The sequence below is a fragment of the Chiloscyllium punctatum genome, chromosome 27, assembly GCF_047496795.1.
Source record: "Chiloscyllium punctatum isolate Juve2018m chromosome 27, sChiPun1.3, whole genome shotgun sequence".
NCBI lineage: Eukaryota > Metazoa > Chordata > Chondrichthyes > Orectolobiformes > Hemiscylliidae > Chiloscyllium > Chiloscyllium punctatum.
In genome coordinates, this window is record NC_092765.1 from 25,521,329 (window position 1) to 25,544,582 (window position 23,254).

The following is a 23,254-nucleotide window of genomic DNA, read 5'->3' on the forward strand; positions in this document are numbered from 1 at the left end:
TGTGCTCCTATTTCAAAGCTAGCTCCTAACTCCCTGATTTTAACTCCACAGTTCGTGTTCGCTAAATTGGAGAAGTCAGATTGACTCTGGCCTCGTTCTAAAAGCGACAAATCCCAATCTAAACAGTACTGACTTGTCGATCTTTACCCAAGGAAAGTACTGTTTGTAATTTTCTGTTGAGCTATGTCAGCTATGTAAACATATTAATAAAACGCAAAAAATGCACAATATCTGAATGGGGCTGGGCTCCAACCAAGGAGCAGGGGCGGGACCCGAGGGGAGCTCCACCTTTTTGTCTGGGGATGCAGGCTCCCATTGGCGGTGACGGTCCGGTGGGTGGGGTTTGTGGCTGTGATTGGCGCAGGGGGTGTCAGTCACTGGTAGTCCCGCCCTTCAGGTTAGGTGACGGAGGCTGTATATTGGCCGCTCAGCGCACTTCCCTGCTTTAATCAGAGAAAAACCCAGCAAAAGTTTCTGAGAAACCCCGAGGATTGCACTCAAATCCATGTGGAGATTCGCCTAGCGGACTGCAATCTTCAGCACTGCTGTTTAAAAATAGCACTTTTGTTTGTGTTTGTGCGTGTGAAAATTTTGTTTGGTGACGCTGCAGCGCCCAGTCGGTGTGCGCGTTTTTCTGGAAGTGACCAGAGATCTGTTTGGTGATAGACGTTGACGAGGCTCCAGTGATACTGAAAGTGAACCGATTCCTCTTGTGGGTTGGCTCGGCGCTGGGGAGCGAGAAGTGAAGCCTTCACGATAGGATCCCCGCGAGCTCCATGGGGGGAAATGGTGCTCAGCCGCTTTGAAGTTGCAGAACTCTTGGCTTGCTGAAGGACTTGCAGATTCTGAGGTCGTTTGCAAATTAAAAAAAACCTCTTGGCACCAAAAGCAGATCCTCAAACCTCTGAGTGATCTCTGGGCAGGAGGAATGGACTACTCAGTATCTCAATAAATAGGAAGGAAGCCAGCTGAGACTATTTGGAACTCAAAGGACATTTCAATTGAAAAAAAACAAATTGATCGTAGGACCTCAAGTTGGCCTTTGTGAGAGGGAAAACTTTCTCCGAATTAGGGAGAGAAAAAGAAACAGAAGTTATTTCAGCTGTTTGAGGCGGTTGGTTGCCGTAGTCTTGAAGCCTCCTTGTTGCTGTCCTCTAACCCGAGTGTTGTGATGCGTATTCCCGTAGATCCCAGCACTAGCAGGCGCTTCACTCCTCCGTCCACCACGCTGACACCCAGCTCGGGGAAGATGAGCGAACCGGTCTCACTGACTCAGCCCAACCCCGCAGGGCTGTCCCGGATCCGGCCCGAGACCCGCACGGTGGTCGATGTCCTGCAGGATCACGCTGGCGAACTGGTCCGGACTGACAGCCCCAATTTCCTGTGCTCGGTGCTGCCTTCACACTGGAGATGTAACAAAACGCTGCCTGTGGCATTTAAGGTCAGTATCTGTTCTACTGGCTGAGACTCTTTTTTTAAAAAAAAATATCGTTGTTGTCAAATTGGGAAAGTTTCTGCCGCATTACAACCACAACCGCAATATTTATGTACAGATCGATGCCTGTGTAAGAACACAATCATGATAAGGCCATAATCTAATAATATTGATTTAAAAATGCGTTTTTTAAACAAAAGCTGACAACTAAACAAGACAAACATAAAGTGACACTGTCTATGCAAAGAGGTTTAACTACAGTTTTGTTGACGATGAAAGTGTGGATTTTTTTAAAAAGTTCACACATGTTGTTCTGTAATTTATAAATTGTTACTAGTCTAATGGAGCACATTGCCGGTGTTTGTAGTTGGCTTCCATCCCCAAGACATAGCGGAAATGTAAGGTTGCCTGTCTATTATGAATATAGTGAAACTTCAAACGTGCATGTGGCAGGATCTGTGCTGGTGAAATGGGGAAATCTGTCCTGACTTCATTTAAAACACACAGCTGACTGTGGAAGCCCCCGCAGCAGCTTCTCATCATCGCGGGAAACGCATTCTGGATTTTTTTTCCCCCTCTCTCTCCCTGATATTATGTAAACATTTCAATTGATTTGGAAACCTCTTCATGTTTAACCGTCCGTTTCTCAGCGTGAGCCCCCCCCCCCCCCCCCCCCACACACACACACACACACACACACACACACATCTGAGCAAGGTAGCCCTGTCAGCGGCTGCTGTAGCCCGGTTACTCTCGGCGGATATAGATATATATGGCATTGGAAAAGGTTTGAATTTTGTGCCGTATTATGCCGAATGCAAGCACAGAACAGCACAAAAATGGCATCTTTCTGCAGCCAAACGTTTGAACCTCCCCATAGCTAATTGGCTATATTTCCAGGCGTTAAGTGAGGGACAACACAAACAAATTATGCTTCTCCCATGTACAAGGCGTGCAGCAAAGTGATTCCAGCTTTCAAATTCGACAAAACGTTTAGTTGTTGAATCGTCAGGGCAGGTGTTCCAGCGAATCCGCTTGCTAACATCCCCAGTTAGTTTCAAACAGGACAAGATGTAACGGGACCGCGGACGCTGACATCGTCTCCTTCATAACAAACAGCAATGCTGAGTTCAAATTCCAATCCCGGGGCAGCAGGCAAATTGGAGGGAAAAAAAATTAACGAGAGGGGGTTTCCGAAATTCAACGTGGTAGATGCTACATTGCTGTATTTCCAATATAAATTGCAAAACCACCGCCTCAAATTGGAATGAAGTGCATGGACAAGATTCTTGCTTTTCTTTTGGAAATGAAAGGTGTCCTTTTCCGAGATAAATGGTTTATTTCTTACTTAACTAAGAGTGTGCCCATACTTCGAGAAACACACCTCATGCAAATAGATATCACTTGATATTTCCCAAATTCTGTAAAGGGATGAAGAGTGGGATTACCTATTTATTGAGAGCCATTTGCTGTTATTTGATTCTAGTTCAGACCTATGCCTTGTGTGGGCAGACTTTCCGAGCTGTCAGCGCATTTTCTTGAAGGAGTTTCAGTTCTTTTCGCAATGTTTTAACCCGAGGAAACGGTTTGCATGGACAGGTGGTGGCCCTGGGGGATGTTCCTGATGGCACCTTGGTCACAGTGATGGCTGGAAACGACGAGAATTACTCGGCGGAGCTCCGGAACGCGTCGGCTGTCATGAAGAACACAGTGGCCCGATTCAATGACCTCAGATTTGTGGGAAGAAGCGGACGAGGTATTTACACCAACACCAAATGATTTGTGGTTTTTGGGGGTTCGGGGTTAACAGTAACCTCTGTTGTTTTTGCTCGCTACCATCAGGCCGCCTCACCAAGGAACGCTTTTCGTGTTTTTTTTATTTAAACCGTGGACATTTCACCGCACTTTTCTATAAAAGAACTAAAGTTCTCCGCCCGATTTATTTTATTTTGTTATTACTTCAAAACGACTTGACCCCGCGAAATCTGTTTGGTTCGGAGTCGGTGGCAACCCAAGTTTCAGACACATCTTTTTTTCCCCCTTTATCTTTCACTTGTTTTAACCATTTCTTTAATTTTTTCGGTTTGTAATTTTCACTCGAATTGGATGGGTTGAAGTCATTTCTGCTTCTCTGCATCCAAGTGTGAATACTCCCCAAAATCCGCTCGCACTTGGCTTTTTCACTTATTTTTAAATAGTGCGAATATTCTCCCCAGTCCTTCAGAACTCGAATGTCTTTTGACAGCTTCCCGTACCTGTAGTGACTGAAAATCAGGTTCGGAAGGTTTGAGGCTGGCCAGCCCTCAGTTTGAAGGTGTACCGCAGTTCCCCCACCCCAACCCCGTTCCTTTTGTCCCCCTCTCTTGGTTTGACCATTGACTGAAATTCCTGATCACTTTGAGAACAGGGGAAGATTCCTTCTTCAGCTATCTAACCTCCTGCTAAATTTGATTATAATTACAGAGACCATTTACATATCTATTTTGAACTGTTATTCGTAGGTTAGTGTCTTTAAAAATCCTGGCATCGAGTTTTAACAAAGCCCGTTCCGTCCGAGGTTTCCATTTCGGTGTCCTTCCTCTTTTTGATCTTTGTGTATTGAAGGAGTCCCCCCCAGCTTCCTGTAACTGACCTCATGGTCCGTTCGAATTATACATTTTCTCAGTAAATAATCCACAAAATTATCCACTTCATCAAGAACGATAACTCTAAAGCCGTCAGTGCAGGGAAGTTAATGCAGAACAACTGAATAAAAAACCGCAAAACCTGTCTGCAGGAGGAGAGCACTACAGTTTGAAAATAAGGCCGCTTTAAAAAAACACATGCATCACTTCTGCTTATCTTTAAAATCATTATCAGCATATGGTATCACAGCCTTATTCCGAAATTGAACTGTTTGTGCATTTTGACCTAATATTAATTTAGCACTCAGAATGATCAACGGCGACCATTCCGAATTTTCAGTTTAGAGGCACCCCGTATAAATACATTAACCTTCACAGACAAAACAGATACTCTTAAAAAGCAGGCCATCGCTCGTTAAAAAGTACAGATATGCTATTCAAACGTTAGCTGTTCAAAATCCTTAAGGCACACGAACCTTTAAGGGCAAAATCCTCAATAAGTTTTCATCTCCCTCCCTCTGTTCCCATACACGATTTGATAATTTGCAGTTAAAGCCAATTAAGAAAGTAGGAAAAGTGCAACACCACTACCGTAAGAAAATTCGCTTGCAATTTGAGTCAGAAATATAGTTTAGGAAGCATTCAAGCAACAAACACATTTATTAATGCTAGGTGCATTGCAAGAGAGGAACCCTTAGTAAGAGATTTACGTAGATATCAATGCTTCAGTGTGCTGATGTAGATGTTTTTATTTTTAATTGGTCCACATGAGTTTTACCCTTGATCTGCTTTTATTCCCATCCCTAACTGCCATTTCTCTGGCAACTGTGAACCTGAGCATGGATGTTCTTTCTGCTTTGTAATTACTAGTACACATTTCAGAATATACATGCTGACCTACATTTCCTCTTTAATCAGCATTCCATACACAAAGTGCCACAGACCTGCCAAATAACACTAATTGTACTAGAGACTTATTTTGCATTTACATAAAAAACGAATGCAATCCCAGATTAGATTTAGATTTATGTTCACTATTCATAAGCATTACCAGTCATGATTGTAATTTAATTCTCAAACTGAAAAACGTTTGGCCATTATAGGACAATTTTAATAGCTACTTTAATGGTCTGGTCATATTTTCAAAATTATTGATAGTTGAAAATTGTAAAAGATTTTGTCATTAGATGCATTCTCCAGCCAAAACATTGAAAATAATGTTCACATTTACAGTTCCACAATTACAGTGGAAAAATATTGAAAATAATGTTAGTATTTACAGAGATGCTGCAAAGCAACACACTTTAGATAAATTTGGTTAAACCAAATGCAAGATTGTGCTCAGGAATAGGTTAAGAATCTGGAAGTTATTGAAGTACATCTGTGAGCATTAATTGCAGTTAATTATTTTAAAACCACGTAACGGAGGGAGACCCCCTTTCATTTGGTTTTGCTTAGTCTTCTCTACAATTCCAAATCTCTCAATTATATTTGCAGAAAACATTTCTAGAATATATACAGTGTATGGATAGGAATTACAAAAGAAAATCAGCCCCAATGAGGTTAGCAATAATTGAAAGATGCATTCTTTCAATGTTTGAGAGCCTTTTCTGCTAACCATTTCAAACAATGAAAGAGATATTGTCACATATTCCAAATGTTGCATTCAATTATCTCATTATAGTGTTCAGATATAATGTGAAACAATTACTAATTAGAAAGCCTAAAACTCCAGACGAATAATGCATCTAAATCACCGAACCTGCAATCATATTGTATAAAATTATATATGGATGGCAGTATTGAACAATTAACTTTGTCAATTTGAATAGGAAGGATTTAGGGGAATGTGGGCCAAATGCTGACAAATGGAGTTGGGTTTATTTAGGATATCGGTCGGCATGGACAAGTTGGACCAATGGGTCTGATTCCATGCTGTACAGCTCTATGACTCTAATTAAACTGACATGTAAATACAGTATTTTATCTGTTGGCTCAAATGTTAGTATTATTTTGTAAAGTTAAAGTTTGAAAAAGGCGATAACTTTTATGAAGAAAATATAGGAATTATTTCCAATTTTTGGTGATTTAGGCTTTTTAACTGAACTGCAAATTCAGTTGGTAGTGGCATTGTAGTAGTTTTGTTTTAGAAATGATTGTGGTTATTTTGTGCAGTGACCATAGTATTCTATTGGTACTTTAATAGTCAGCTTCGTAAAATGAATGTCCATAACGGCCTTACAAATGTGATCATCCTGTTAGAATGCAGCTCTTATTCGTAAACATAATATGCTAAGAACCACAAGGATACAACATACTCTACTAAGATGCAACCACTCGCAGAACTGCATTTTATATTCATGACAAACAAATCTATCAGTTTAGAGTCTATCATATTATTCATGCAGGAAATAGGATTCCTTCTATCTATTTTAATTGCTATGAGTTCTCAGCTCAGTATTTAAAAGATCTAGTGATCCATTCATTGTGAGTTTTTGGTGGTGACGATATATGACGAAATGCTATACATTGTATCAAAAACAGAACTCAGTTCCTGCTGAGTGGAACCCTTGTTTATCACAATATAAAGCCAGTTTGATGGCACTTCACTCAGTTCATTACATGTACATAAACTGATGAGTGAATATTTCTAGTAATAAAATGCCAAATCAGAAAAAGTGCCAAAATATCAGCTCATATCTTTTATATTTATTCAAGTTCATTTTAGAGTTTAACTGTACCATTTCATGTGAATGGTTTTCCCTCTCCCCAGGCCATGTTTACATTTACAGTTCATGTTACCCACAATTACAGTGGAAAAATGTTTTCCCAGAGTGGAGTAAAAACACAGTTAATCTAAGTCTCATTATGTGTTGTGCTGTTTACAGTTAAACGAGAAAGCTGGCAGTAATTCAGGACTACAAAGAATGATTCGTATTAGAGAAACATTTTCACAGGCATCAATTTTACTGTCAATATTTTTACTTAAAAGGAACAATGTAACATGAAGCACAATTTCACTTCAATCAGGTCAAACTGTACCAGATTTACCTCAAATCATATTCTTTCCCATTGCTTGTTCAACTGATGTTTGATGAGTCCTGTTTAAACACTGTTTTCTAATGTCTGTTGCTAATGTGGAAAAAAAACTGAGAAAGGCAGCAATGTTATAGAAGTGCTCTAAAGGAATGCATAGATTACTATTTCCTTATAATTGTTTGATCCATACTCATGATCAGTAAGTAAGAATTGAGTTGGTAAATCTGATTACAGAGCAAGTTCAGAATCAATATAGTGCTGCTATTAAAGTGAATGTTGACGCATGGCCAGTTTGATTCCCTTTCTCACAAGCCACAATGAACCACAAGAATGCCCCAAAACAGCCTTATGCAGTGAACCACATCACAGGATTTGGTTGAGCATAATATCACCTTCATAAGTGTTAAGTAGCTGCACCAAAAAATAAATTTGTAAATTTTAAGAAATGATCCTTTCAATCTCATGAAAATGTGAATATCAACTTTTATGCAAACATTCTATATTTTGTCATCTAGCAAATCTTTAAATCCATTCAATTTGCATAAAGTTGAATTTAGCTTGATGCAAGAACCAAAGAAGGAAAATTGGAAGACAATTAAATAATAGATGAGCTGGGTTCGCATTAGACCATTTGTACTGCTGCTGTTGCCTTACATAACTTGATCATTCAGGTTGAAATGTCAGATTTTACCAACAGTTCAAAAATTATTTAATGTTGCCAATGTGAAATTTTACAGAACCAAACTTGTAATAGTCTCGCAGAAGGTGATTTTGTCAAATTTAATTGAAATACTGTGGCTGCTGTTCCCAGCTGCAGTAATGAGCCTTTCTGGGCTTTGAAATGTTGAGGCTTTGTGTTTCCAGATTCTGTTCATTTTCCTTTAATGCCTTGAGCTTTGGATACTAGAGATTTGAGGAAATCAGGCAAAGAAATATGTTTTTGTTTCTCGGTAATAACAAATTGAGATTTAGAATTGTCTGCAAATATCTTTTGTAGGAAAGATCAGCTGATCCTCAATGGTACAAAAAAGTATATGTGATTGTAGAATAGAATAGAATAGCAATTTATTATACCTCCTTATTCTGCAATTAGTCTGCTCACTTTAAATAGCTGGATCCAGTAGTTTAAAAAAAGTGAGGTAACTATTATTATTTAATTAAATCCATTATTTAGGACCTTAGAGTGCACATTTTGGGAAAGAATTTCAGCTTTGGGCTCAGTTACTGATTCCAGTGTAAATTGTGGTCAAAATTATTCTTCTTTTGAAACTATTTTTCAAGCCTAGAGTTTTACAGTCAAACCATTTGCATGAATTCAAAATCTACCATAAATCAGTGCTATAGGGCAGAATTTTAAGGGTCTGTTTCTGTGCTGTCAGACTCTCTGACTCTTTAGATAATAATTTCAAAGAAAGTTAATTATAAATTATTTTCCTTGGAAAGTGATAATTGGAGCAGGCAGAACTAGATTGGGTTAGGATATCTGTTCGGCATGGACAAGTTGGACTGAGGGTCTGTTTCCGTGGTGTACTTCTCTATGACTCTATAACTGAAATTCAATTTATCACAAAAATAAGCATTTACAATCACAGTGCTCACCCATCAGCTCTGAGTAATACAACTTTAAATGACTGAAATTCACCTTTAAAATATTCATACTATTTTCTCATTGCATTGAGGAGCAGTGGTCAGTTTGTTTGTAAGTTGAAACAAAATAAATCACACTTTAAAATTTTTGAAGTCTACCTTTAGTGTCCTTGCACCTGAAATTCAAAAGCCTTCTCGAAAATCTGAAAATACGTGCAATTATTGGAAAGCCCTAAAAATCTTTAATTTACTCTGGCAAAGTGGATGGGGTCCTGCTTACAGCACAATGATTTTAAAATGAGCACAAGACACCTTGGTAATTTGAGCTACGCAGAGCTTTAATTGAAATGGAATTCAGCAATCTTTATCTCAATTTTACCCAAATTTCTCCAAAAAACCCAGTGCAATTGAGTGGAAATTCCAGGCCTTGCTTGTGATGCTACAGCACCAGAGGGACAATACTCATGAAGAAGTGTTGAGCTGCCTGCAAAGCAACGTATTGAATTTATGGATGTGTTTATCCACAAAGATGTCTAAACATCACAGCACTTTTAAGTCAAATTACTTTTGGTTCAATTGAAACCACACAATAATGGTTCTCATATTTGATGAAAGCATACTCTCTTTCTAAATTCTGGGGTCTGCATTGCCCTCTGATGGACTGTACTGCTGTGTCAGACTAATATGAATGATATTTACTTGTTAAAATAACATTTGTCTCATCCAGTGAATAGACACTGCTGAACGACATTGAGGAATTAAACCAATATAAATGGTGGTTGCAAACTCAATGCAAGAGAATGCTTGAATCTGACCAGGTGATTTAATTAAGAAAGATGCCTGCACATCCAGCAACCATGCCCAGCTGTATCATTGCTTGATAGTTATTGTTGAGGTTCTACCATCCCGACATGGGTCCAGCTGAAAAAAATGCAGAATTACGTTGACTTATTTGTACTCCATCTCTAAATAACAACTTGGTGAACAGTTTAGATGACGACTACTGCACAGAAAGATCCCACCTTACTGATGAGGATTAAGTCTGGAGGTGAGTCAGGGCAGGAGGTGAAGAAAAATCTGCTTGGCAAAAATAATCTTCATAGTCAATCAATTATTTAACTATTTCACCCTATTTCAAACAGACAAATCCTAACATAACTATTAACTTCTATAAATCAAGCTTCAGCTAGTATATTGTGAAATGTTGGAAACAAAAGTCTTAAAAATATTTTTACAGCAAGTTGAGGTAAGGCGAGTTCATTGGTTCTTCACTCGCAAAAGGTACTCCCACAGAGAAGCAGCCTGAAACTAATTAAATCCATCCCCAATGCATCCATCACGGTTTATTTCATAATAGACTTTAGTTTTCTGTGTTTTAAAAAAAGATCAGCATCGGCCGGCTTTAGCTACTCTACATTGACAACTGAGGAATGTTGTCCCCTTCCTGTTCCCTTTCCTTTTCCAGTCTTCAATGCTTGACGTGTCTGGCAGAAACATGGCAAAATAAACAATATTTTCTATTTCTCCCCTTGTAGGTAAAAGCTTCACACTGACAATCACTGTATTCACCAGCCCTCCTCAAGTTGCCACCTACCACAGAGCCATTAAAGTCACTGTGGACGGACCTAGAGAGCCTCGCAGTAAGTTACAGCTCATTTTATAAATACCAAACATTGAATACATTCATTCAGGATTAATTATCATCTGAGATTGGTGTTTTAATCAGCAGTAATTACTACAAGTTAAAGTGTTCATGAATAGGTGTATTCACTCTTGTAATGTGAATTCAGAGTTATGTTGTACAGTGATATCAGTTATTATATATTTACACCAAAACCTTAAATGAATGTCATAAAAGTAACATGGAAAGTATTTATACAGGCTTAAGAGGTATTTCAAATCAGGGGTTTTAATCAGCTTTAATTAATTATAGTGTTTAATTCACGAATGAGCAGATTCAGTGTTAAAAAGGCAACTGATTCATTCAGCATTATTCAGTATTTTTAAGCTAATAACTTTGAACACCAATACTTAGGAATAGTAATCATATCTGGAAAATCAACAAGTTAGTTGACATATTGTCCAATGTGTAATCTTGGTATTGGAATCAGTGAGAGATACTGATGTTAAATTATGGTTGTACATAGAACAGCTATGGCATTGATTGATTGATTGATTTGCTCCTTAACAGTAGTATATACATCACAAATATTCAAGATCCTTAGCTGAATAATTTGTTGTTTTTCCATTATTGTCAATAAATAAATAGAACTGGACCAAAATAGAGAATATTGTTGGGTTCAGCCAGTTTGTACCCCTGCAGGCTATGATCCTGATGTACCCAAAATGCTTACCGGTTATGTCAAGGTGTTCAAATCTTTGTGATTTCAAATCAGAGGTTTGGATTTTTTAAAAAATATTTTGTTCAGATACACAGGGTCTCAGGATTGTTGTATCTCCTGTACAACAGACTGAACCAAGGAACCAAGCAGTTTACTTGCCAACTGGGCTGAACCCTGCACTTCATTGGTAGTTTTTGCCAGTCAAACAAAGCACTGCTGTGCTCTTCCAGCACCACTAATCCAGAAACAATGATAACTGTCAACAAAGAGGAGGGATCAATGTCATTAGTGGCCAAACTGGGAGTACAATTCTGTTCAAAAATGAAGCAGTCAGATCTAACTACGCATGCTGTTAAATAGGGATAAGGAACCAGGTTAAGAGGAGCATATCTCCTTACGAGCAAAGAAAATGTTCAGAAGATGTATTTTCTCTGAGTGCCAGTGCTGTGTAAAATTTCTGGAATGTGTCAACAAAATAATGCCTCCAGCAAGCAGTCTTGGATATGTAACTCTATTAGTTCCATGCTCTATAGAGGATAGTACAAAGGATACAAGTAACACCGAAGAAAATGCTGTCAAGTCAGGAAGTGGGAGAGAGGAGCTCAAGAAAATAATAATCACCAGAGAAGTAGTAATGAACAAAGTGTTGAAGCTGTGGACTGACTAATCCTCTGGCCTGATGGGCCTCAAAATAAGTGGCGAGTGAAATAATTGTTACATTGTTTTTCATTTTCCAAAATTCCCTAGATTTGGGGACGTTTCCATTAAATTGGAGAATAACAAGTGTAATTCCTTTATTCAAAAAAAGAAAGAAATACAGAAAGCTAGAAATGATCAGCCAGCCAGCTGATATCTGTCATAGGGAAGACATTACAAAATATTATTAAAGAAGTCACAGCAGGGCTCTTTAAAAAAAATCAAGGTAATCAGGCAGAGTCAACATGGTTTTGTGAAAGGGGAATTTTGTTTAATCAATTGATTGGAGTTCTTTGAGGAAGTGGTATTTGATGTGATTAAAGGGAGACTGGAGAATATAAAATACCTAAAATTACAAGAGAAGTTTGATAAGATGCCATTGTGCAAGATAAAAGTTTCTTATAGGGGAAACATATTGTATGGGAATCGATCTGAGACGGGTCCAGTTGAGAACAGAAGTAAGTCAAACAGTCAGGGCAGGCAGGGTCAAGGTAGGACTAATAAATTAAACTGCATTTATTTCAATGCAAGGGGCCTAACAGGGAAGGCAGATGAACTCAGGGCATGGTTAGGAACATGGGACTGGGATATCATAGCAATTACAGAAACATGGCTCAGGGATGGGCAGGACTGGCAGCTTAATGTTCCAGGATACAAATGCTACAGGAAGAATAGAAGGGGGGTTTTGGGGGGGCAAGAGAGGAGGGGGAGTGGCATTTTTGATAAGGGATAGCATTACAGCTGTGCTGAGGGAGGATATTCCCGGAAATACATCCAGGGAAGTAATTTGTGTGGAACTGAGAAATAAGAAAGGGATTGTGTTATAGACCCCCCAATAGTCAGTGGGAAATTGAGAAACAAACTTGTAAGGAGATCGCAGCTATCTGTAAGAATAATATGGTGGCTATGCTAGGGGATTTTAACTTTCCAAACATCAACTGGGACTGCCATAGTGTTAAAGGTTTAGATGGAGAGGAATTTCTTAAGTGTGTACAAGACAATTTTCTGATTCAGTATGTGGATGTACCTACTAGAAAAGGTGCAAAACTTGACCTTCTCTTGGGAAATAAGGCAGGGCAGGTGACTGAGGTGTCAGTGGGGGAGCACTTTGGGGCCAGCGACCATAATTCTATTTGTTTTAAAATCGTGATGGAAAAGGATAGACCAGATCTAAAAGTTGAAGTTCTAAATTGGAGAAAGGCCAATTTTGACGTATTAGGCAAGAACTTTCAAAAGCTGATTGGAGGCAGATGTTCGCAGGTAAAGGGATGGCTGGAAAATGGAAGCCTTCAGAAATGTGATTAGATTACTTACAGTGTGGAAACAGGCCCTTCGGCCCAACAAGTCCACACCGCCCTGCCGAAGCGTAACCCACCCATACCCCTACATCTACATTTACCCCTTACCTAACACTATGGGCAATTTAGCATGGCCAATTCACCTGGCCTGCACATCTTTGGACTGTGGGAGGAAACCGGAGCACCCGGAGGAAACCCACGCAGACACGGGGAGAATGTGCAAACTCCACACAGTCAGTCGCCTGAGGCGGGAATTGAACCCGGGTCTCAGGCGCTGTGAGGCAGCAGTGCTAACCACTGTGCCACCATGCCGAAAGTATATTCCTGGCAGGGTGAAAGAGAAGGCTGGTAGGTAGAGGGAATGCTGGATGACTAAAGAAATTGAGGGTTTGGTTAAGAAAAAGAAGGAAGCATATGTCAGGTATAGACAGGATAGATCGAGTGAATCCTTAGAAGAGTATAAGGAAAGTAGGGGTATACTTAAGAGGGAAGTCAGGAGGGCAAAATGGGGACATGAGATAGCTTTGGCAAATAGAATTAAGGAAAATCCAAAGGGTTTTTACAAATATATTAAGGACAAAAGGGTCACTAGGGAGAGAATAGGGACCCACAAAGATCAGCAAGGCAGCCTTTGTGTAGAGCCACAGAAAATGGGGGAGACACTAAATTAATATTTTGCATCAGTATTTATTGTGGAAAAGGATATGGAAGGTATAGACTGTTGGGGAATAGATGGTGACATCTTGCAAAATGTCCAGATTACAGAGGAGGAACTGCTGGATGTCTTGAAATGGTTAAAGGTGGATAAATCCCCAGGACCTGATCAGGTGTACCTGAGAACTCTGTGGGAAGCCAGAGAAGTGATTGCTGGGCCTCTTGCTGAGATATTTGTATCATCGATAGACTCAGGTGAAGTGCCAGAAGACTGGAGGTTGGCAAACGTGGTGCCACTGTTTAAGAAGGGCAGTAAAGACAAGCCAGGGAACAATAGGCCGATGAGCCTGACCTCAGTGCTGGGCAAGTTGTTGGAGGGAATCCTGTGGGACATGTATTTGGAAAGGCAAGGATTGATTCGAGATAGTCAACATGGCTTTGTGTGTAGGAAATCACGTCTCACAAACTTGATTCAGTTTTTTGAGGAAGTAACAAAGAGGATTGATGAGGGCAGAACAGTAGATGTGATCTATATGGACTTCAGTAAGGCGTTCAACAAGGTTCCCCATGGGAGACTGATTAGCAAGCTTAGATCTCATGGAATACAGGGAGAACTAGCCATTTGGATACAGAACTGGCTCAAAGGTCGAAGACAGAGGGTGGTGGTGGAGGGTTGTTTTTCAGACTGGAGGCCTGTGACCAGTGGAGTGCCACAAGAATCGGTGCTGGGCACTCCACTTTTGTCATTTACATAAATGATTTGGATGCGAGCATAAGAGGTACAGTTAGTAAGGTTGCAGATGACACCAAAATTGGAGGTGTAGTCGACAGCGAAAAGGGTTACCTCAGATTACAACAGGATCTTGACCAGATGGGCCAATGGGCTGAGAAATGGCAGATGGAGTTTAATTCAGATAAATGTGAGGTGCTGCATTTTGGGAAAGCAAATCTTAGCAGGATTTATACACTTAATGGTAAGGTCCTAGGGTGTATTGCTGAACAAAGAGACTTTGGAGTGCAGGTACATAGCTCCTTGAAAGTGGAGTCGCACGTAGATAGGATAGTGAAGAAGGCGTTTGGTATGCTTTCCTTTATTGGTCAGAATATTGAGTACAGGAGTTGGGAGGTCATGTTGCGGCTGTACAGGACATTGTTGGAATATTGCGTGCAATTCTGGTCTCCTTCCTATCAGAAAGATGTTGTGAAACTTGAAAGGGTTCAGAAAAGATTTACAAGGATGTTGCCAGGGTTGGAGGATCTGAGCTACAGGGAGAGGCTGAACAGATTGGGGCTGTTTTCCCTGGAGCGTTGGAGGCTGAGGGGTGACCTTATAGAGTTTTAAAAAAATTATGAGGAGCATGGATAGGATAAATAGGCAAAGTCTTTTCCCTGGGATTGGGGAGTCCAGAACTAGAGGGCATAGGTTTAGGGTGAGAGGGGAAAGATATAAAAGAGACCTAAGGGGCAACTTTTCACGCAGAGGGTGGTATGTGTATGGAATGAGCTGCCAGAGGAAGTGGTGGAGTCTGGTACAATTGCAACATTCAAGAGGCATTTGGATGGGTATATGAATAGGAAGGGTTTGGAGGGATATGGGCCGGTTGCTGGCAGGTGGGACTAGATTGAGTTGGGATATCTGGTCGGTCTGGACGGGTTGGACCGAAGGGTCTGTTTCCATGCTGTACATCTCTATGTCTCTATGACTCTAAACAACCATTCGCATAGATTTTTGTATTCTAAATTTTAATTGGATCCAAATTTCACCAACTGCTATGATTCAAACCCATGTCTTTAGAATGTTAACCTGAGCTTCTGGATTGCTAGTCTAGTGACATTACCACTAAACCACCACCTGCCATTTAGATTTGAACATGCCTAATCATTATGATTTTAAAGCAATCGCACTAAATACAGCAATGTTTTTGCTATAATTTGCCCCTGTAAACAGTCGTGTCTGCAATGGTGAGAATACCCACTCTGTTGTGCTGAGGTTACTCCATGAATATTTACATTTGGCTCAATACATTTCCTTGTCAATTTCTCCTCACTTTCCATCCTCTTCCCAGTATATTCTATTTGCTCAGTATTTGTATGGCGAAATAATATTAATCTCTTCACCCTGATAGTGAGGGTCAGCTACTTGCAGCTTGATTAGCTTCTATCCTCACCTGACATCAACACATGCACACTTCCAATCCAGTTGAGCTCCCAAGGATAATGTTAGATCCTGAATTTTAGACTGATCCACTGACCATAAATGAACAGGATTGCATGGCTAAATGAGGATGGTGTATGTCATTTAACTAGTTTAGGTGCTCAGTGGTCACTAACTGAGCCATCATTGGACCACTTTACCGTCATAGTTTCAGAAATTTCTGGTTTAAGCATAATAGTTACTGCTTTCATGAACAGTTAAAAGATCAGTGCAGTCGCTTTAATTTCATCTGCAAAAGCATTTATTTCATTATCCAAGTATTTTATGTCAGAATGTGTTGCAAGTAAACATCTCATAAAAAGAAGTAAGCATATTAAGAGACCATTAAAGCAAATTAAGATGTTGATGAAACCAACTCTTTGCCTTTCATAGCCCACCAATTGAGGATATTTCAGTTTTAAATAGGCATGAATTAATTCAAAATAAGGTACTTTTAAGTCCAGGTTCACAGCAACGATTTTCCATGGACATTGCCTTTATTCTCTGCATAAGTTAAAGTAAGAGTGCAAGCAAATAAGGTGCACTGATTTTGGGCTCAATTTGTGTGCTGGTTGCACACAATAACAAGTTAGATAAAACTGTACCGCCCACTTGCACCTTTGCAATATCCACAAAGTTCATGAACCTGCCCTGCTGCCATGCTCTTGGACAGATCTGCAGTTCACTTCTTGATTAGTAGTTTACTATCCATTTCAGAATTGTAGACCAGCAATTTCAGGACAATAAAAACTAAAAGACTTATGAAACACAGGAAATTCTAAAGAGAGGTAGGATAATTTGAAAATTCACACATAGACTGACTGTAATTTGATAATTTGATAAGTTTAGCCATTGTGGTGCTTTACCCCAGTGTTCCATTTCAGAACTGACTATGCCATCACCAATCATGTTATAGGTGGTGTCCTGTGTCCTTTTTTTTGTATTCACTTATGGGAAGTGGGTGTTGTTGACCGGGCCCCAAATTTATTGCCCATCCCTAGTTGCCCTTACATGATACAAAATAACTTGGAAATTGTACTGTTTCTAAAATGTGTTCTAGTAGAAGAGATTTTCAGTGAGATTATCTTGCTGCTTCTGCAGCAAAATTAGAATCAATCTAACACATGTGGTGAACTATACCAGTCTTTTAGGAAACCATCCAAAACAAATAATGTATTTAATTATTCCCCATTACCAAACCAATGAGTGAATATTCAGCCAGCATGTCTATCCAGGTTTACTTGGATTCAGTTACTTGACATTATACCAGTGAGGGAGTTCATGAGTGAGAGTCAACAAGTTTAAAACATTATCTAGATTCCCACAAGGTAGTTTTATTGGTGCTGAGAACTGTGACATAGCAAATGAAAAGATAAAATAAATTTCTTGAAACAAGAGCCAAACTTTAGTGGTGAAATGTTAGGTCAGTAATGACCCCCTTAGGGTCATTAGTGGTTATTTCTTTTGAATCAACTTACTCAGATATTTCATAACACACCTCTGGGGCAGGTGGCTTGAATCCAGACTTTATGGACCAGACGTAGGGACACTACCATCATGCCCCAAGACAGTTCATTTCTGATTACTGACTGAGCAAAATGATGCTTTTGCTGCAAAATATCATTTGATGGGACTCACAAAGATCAATCCTTATCCTGCAAGACATCAAATAAAATTAAATGATCTATTATGTTGTACAACTGCACAAACCTGTTCACTGAGTCAAGTGGAAATGTTTGAAGCAGTTGAAGAGGGCATTTATGCAGCTGCAGAGTATCAAATAGCAAGTTTACTTTTCTTTTAGCTTACTTTGTGGCTAAGAAATTTTTGATTTTTCAACAATATTTCTTCAGTGTTATTAATGCCTGAAACTATGCGTTAAAAGTAGAATACTGATCAAGTTAGTGTGTGACCGAGCAAAGCGTGAGAGTATTTTTGAAAGTTGCTAATCACACCTCATACTAAAAGGGTTAAGCATGTAACACGCAGATACAAGAAATGTTACTCTGAATGCAATGTATCGCTTTCAGGAGATGATTATCATCTATGCTTTTCCGTTAAGAAACCGCGCCTGCTGGGTTTTTTTAAAACACTGAGTACAAAATTGTGGCAGAAAGTTTCTTAACCCATTCAGCACTGTAGTATCTTTCCTTGTCTAAGTACATGCTGCACATTGCAGTGTGGCCTGTTAATGAGATAAACGAAGGCATTGTCCACTAATATGAACTCCTGTTATCTGGTACTGATGTATTATTTTCAGATGGTTTGCAAAACACAATATCAGTTGCACTCTGCCTTAGGTTCTGCGGTCTCATTGACCAGAACCCAGTTGTTGGACGTTTCCTGGTGGCCTTGCACTGTTGTAGCATTCATGAAGTTGGTTATGAACCAAAAATTAAAATAGAAAAAAAATGTAAATGCAAGTGAACTCTCTGAGCACTTCATGATATGACTGCACTGTCTAAACAGGTGATCTGGTGACAATATAGGTTGGTTGTAGCCAAACTGGGAATAATGGCCAGATCATCACAGTCCCTTGAATAAATAAGATTAAAGGGCAATTTATTGAAAATGTTAAGGTCATTCAAGGACTGGATGGGATTAATAGAAAGAAACTGTGTTCTCTAGTGAGGACAAAGGAGAATACCTTATAGTTAGAGAAAGGTTGCTCAGGAGCTATGTCAGAAAGTAATTCTTCACTTAAAGTGTTGTGGAAATCCCAAACTCTATTTCCCAAAAGCTTCTGAGGTTGCGGATCAATTGAAAATCTTAAAACTGGCTTTTGTTAGATGACAATAAGAAGCATTATAAGACTAAGGTGGATAAACAGAGCTGAGAGACCAATCAGCTGAGAGACATAACTGAATGTCAGAACTAAAAATCACACAAGGTTGTCGTCCAACAGGTTTATTTGGAAGCACTAGCTTTCAGAGTGGTGCTCCTTAATCAGCTGGTCGTGGAATATAAGATCTTAGGACACAGAATTTATTGCAAAGGTTTACTGACTAATATAACTGAAATTATATATTATAAAAGACCTGGATTGTTTGTTAAGCCTCTCATCTTTTAGAATGGGCATGTTGGTTTCAGTTCTTTCATGTGTAAATCGCAGAACTTTCTTAAAGTTACATTCTCAATGAACTTTAACAATAGGTGCCATGTTGGCCCAGATAATGCATTGAAGGTGTGAAGTGCCCTGTGTAAGGCTGTCTGTGCCCCAATGTTCAGACGGATTCTAATCTAAAAAAAAGGGATTAACAGAATCTTACATGGATTCATGCAGTTTTTGAGCAAAATACAATGTAATTCTGCAAGTGCAAATTCACCTCACAAACTTATGTGCGTGTGTGTGTGTGCATGTGGGTGTGACTCCAAATCAGGGATATCCGAACAGATTCGAACGGAGGGGCAACCCATTCCTGTTCCTATATTCTAAGGAAGAAGCAGGTGGAACTGAATAATAATACACTTATCTATGGAATGTCTTTATCTATGATTTGTATAGGTGTTACACTTATTACAGACCTCCACATGAACATAGAGTACAATATATATGGAAGTTTTCTGCCTCCTTAAATAAAAAATCACCTGATGAAAGACTTTGCTTCAGGTAGTAAAATGCTAAGGCATTGGCATCAAGTCCACGTTGACACCAAACCGCTCTGAAGGTTCCTTTAAAAGTAAATTTGCTCATTGTTGCCATTGAGCAGCTGAGTGATACAATGGAGTTTATTTACATCCATAACTTTCAGTTCTTACTGCAGGCTCATTTAGAACACACATTCCTAAGTTTTTTGTAAACTAAGTTCTTATGTCACATATATCTAGCTTTTGTATCGATTTTCCAATATTATTTGACTTGTAAAAGAAAAATAATCACTGGCTGTTCAATTTGTTGAATATTTCTGTACATAATACTCGGTGTTGTGAGCTGCTCATTTTTATACTTTTTGGAATATGATGTAGTTCACTAATGAGGACCGCAGTGAAGTATTTGGTAATTAGGGGTGAGAATTTGAAAAAGTTTGAACTTTAGCTTTAAATTGAGGGGGTGTTACAAAATTTGAATTCCATCGTTTTGACATTTCAATGAGAAAGCAGTGGTGTGAGACCAAGGAAGGCAGTGCTTAGGCACCTGGTTATAAGGTGTGGATATATTGGGAAAATAGGTTCATTTTTATACCCAACCATATGTGAGTGTACTTGAAGATAAGGACACATTCCAACCATAACAAAAATTAATACAGAATCAACTAAACTGTCGAAGCAGAAACACATCTTCCATTGTCAACACAAATAAAAACACAACTGAACCATCAATTAAACCATTAGAATTCCAACTTAACCATTATGAGAACTGAAAAACATTTCAAAAGCACTAATCAAAGTAACCATCAGCTGCAGCTACACTGCCACTTTCATCATAATGCAAAACAGCTGAAGGTGAATATTGATGTGAAATTGGCATCTACATGAAAGAATCCAGTCCGAGTCCTAGTCCAACTCCTAATTGCATAAGCAAGGTGATGTAACACCTCTGCAAAAAGGCATCTGAAACTATGTAGGCTTTTTGGAAAACAACAAACAGTTTCAAATTGATATGTCTACAAATTAGTTGGATGCCAGAATTTCACATTGAGTCTGTTTAAATATCAGGAGCTGTTCCTATTGACTGGTTTAATATTTCCCTTGAAATCAACAGAACTAAAGTCTGTTTACCTGGTCTTCTGTATTTAGTTACTCTTTGTGGTGCCTTGCTATGAATATGAAGGTTGTCTTACTGTCTATGTAAGGGAGGTCAGTGGACTTTATCGTGATAATTTCAGATACTTATTAGATGCGGTAAGGTGTGATATAAATGAAAAAACGATTTGTAAGGAAGTGAATTTTATATGTAACGCCCTTCTGCCATTAGTAAGAACAGCCAAAGGGATGTAGCACCGATGTGCACTTGTGTAAACACATGAATTACTGCTTTGCTTCTAACGGACAGAGTGAGAGGTGCAGCTCATGTTATAAAGTGAGATTTGACAGCAATGCTTCACACTTGACTGCTATCAGCATTCAATTTTTAAGCGTTTTATAAATGTCAGCCTAAAATAAATGCAGAATCACCCAAATCATAATTATTGAACACTCAACAAAAATAGGTGTGTGAGTCGAAAAGTGTGGCACTGGAAAAGCACAGCAGATCAGGCAGCATCCAAAGAGCAGGAGAGTCGATGTTTTGGATGTAAGCACTTCATCATTCCTGATTCCAAAATGTTGACTCTCCTGCTCCTTGGATGCTGCCTGACCTGCTGCACTTTTCCAGCATCACACTTTTCGACTCTGACTCTCCAGCATCTGCAGTCCTCACTTTCTCTCAAAAATAGGTGTGCATCTACCAAGTAATAATTTCAAGAAATAGATTTACTACTTTGAAACACCGTAATTAAAACCACTGCTTACCCCCCTTAGCTGTTACCATCTGTCTTGTTGCAAAGGATTCAGTCACATTTAGGGAGGGAGAAAACATTCCCGTGAATTGTGCACATGTGGATTACCGTATTATTAAGGGATCAGACACGTTCATGTCTAACTTTGTTTCAAACTTCACAGAATTATTCTTCCTCTGAATGTGTATTTTAATATTCTCAAAAATCATTACATAAACATTTCATTCAAAATGCGGTATCTGATCTGCCAATAAACTTACCCAAAACTCTGCAGAGATACTAAAAGTAAATACCAAATATTCTTTAAGACAGAGAAAGAAAATGTCAGGGAAAGACTCATTAACTGATCACTTTGGTTATCAGTGGGTGAGACTTTGTTTTATTCAATGGGAGCATGTTTCAACTTGAGTTATTTGAGTTTGTTTTTTGGGATAAGAGATTTTTTTATAGAAAGTACACAAAAGTATCTTAATTTATCACTTACGTTAACCCAGGCAATCTCACTTCCGGCTGCTTTATCATTGTACAGAGGCAGATGCGAGAGAACCTGTTACCTGTGTCCCTGTACTGCCTAGCCTGTTAATTATGTAATAAATACACAGTTGATTGACAGATTAGTGGTAAACTTAAGCTGAGAAGTTGTACCAATGTAACAAGATCACCCAGTGAGATGTTGAAAACAGTGTGTCGATGGAGAATTCAATCTTGGAAAATTATGATTATTAATCCTATTTCAGTGCTGAATCCAGATTTTTAAAATTTGCATTCGCCAATCAACATGACACAAGGAGTAAGAAGAGAATGGGAGAAATGATGTAACTATGGATGAAACCTGAAGAAATAGATAGTGGAATGTTTCCCTTGTACTATCCCTTTGACCTCGTGCTTTGGAGGTAAATAGAGTCATCCAGCATGGAAACGGACTCTTCAGCCCAACCTGTCCATGCTGACCAGATACCCTAGGTCATGCTATTCTTTGGACTAACATTAGAGAAACTAAGTCTAATCTCTCTGCTAATAGAAGCAGGCATACAAGGGGTTCATAATCACTCCTTTTGTGTGTTTTGCTAGTGCACATCCATCACCCTCCAGATGTCAAGCTTTGTTGCAGATGTAAACTGACCTTAGGTAAAGACAGAAAGAAAGCTAACTTGTTTTATGTTGATTTTGTCTAACTTGCAGCCTGATATTTACAAGATCTCACAATTACCCTCTGATTGATTCCAGGAATTTACCAACAGCTCCATCTAGCTGGCTTTGTCTATTTAGACACCTTATTTGAACAGTGACCTTAAACGAGCAGACCATGTTAAACATCACAGCCATGATCCTGATCTAAGGCTCCCCTATCTACAAGCAGTGCCAAAGGAAATCTGTAATTATAGCATTAAATGTGCCACCATGTTTTGTTGCATTTATCTTATTTATCCAATTCTGTACCTGCTTGTTTTGAAGTTTGAAAAAAAAACTAGCTCAGGAACCTGTCCCGTCTGATCTAGTTTCTTTCCACCGTCCCTACACGTAGTTCAAAGAACTAAGTTGGTATTTGATCGTGTATGGAGGCAAAGCTAGAAGCAAGATAGAGGCTTTGAGGCTTTTTAGTTGACTGAGCAAGCTCCACCTTTGCTTTCATGACATCAGCTTCAGATGTTTGCAGCTGTGGGCAATAACAGATTTTACTGGCTACAGTATGCAACACTTAATTCAAAGGTTCTGGGAAAAGTAACAAAACAAACATGCAGGAACATTGCTAGTTTAACTGAAATAGTGGCTAAATTACTGATAAACTTTATCTTATTGGCACTATTATATCATATTTTTTATATAAGTCTCCATTTTGTGTGCAAAATATTTAATTTTATGACATGGTTTGCTGTAGTTGATGTTTTGAGGTCAAATTATATCAATTATTACTCTGGAGATTCATTCCACAGTTTGTGTCATAGC

General features: G+C 39.0%; 1 protein-coding gene across 2 annotated transcripts in view; it reads left to right on the forward strand.

The window, feature by feature from the left end:
- runx3 (RUNX family transcription factor 3) overlaps positions 1-23,254 on the forward strand; it is a 154,827-nt gene that overhangs the window by 91,925 nt on the left and 39,648 nt on the right. For both annotated transcript variants that reach the window (XM_072548353.1, XM_072548354.1), the window contains exons 3-5: positions 1,188-1,441; positions 3,035-3,191; positions 10,221-10,325. In XM_072548353.1, coding sequence (XP_072404454.1) covers positions 1,188-1,441; positions 3,035-3,191; positions 10,221-10,325 — 516 coding nt within the window. The remainder of the gene's footprint in view (positions 1-1,187; positions 1,442-3,034; positions 3,192-10,220; positions 10,326-23,254) is intronic.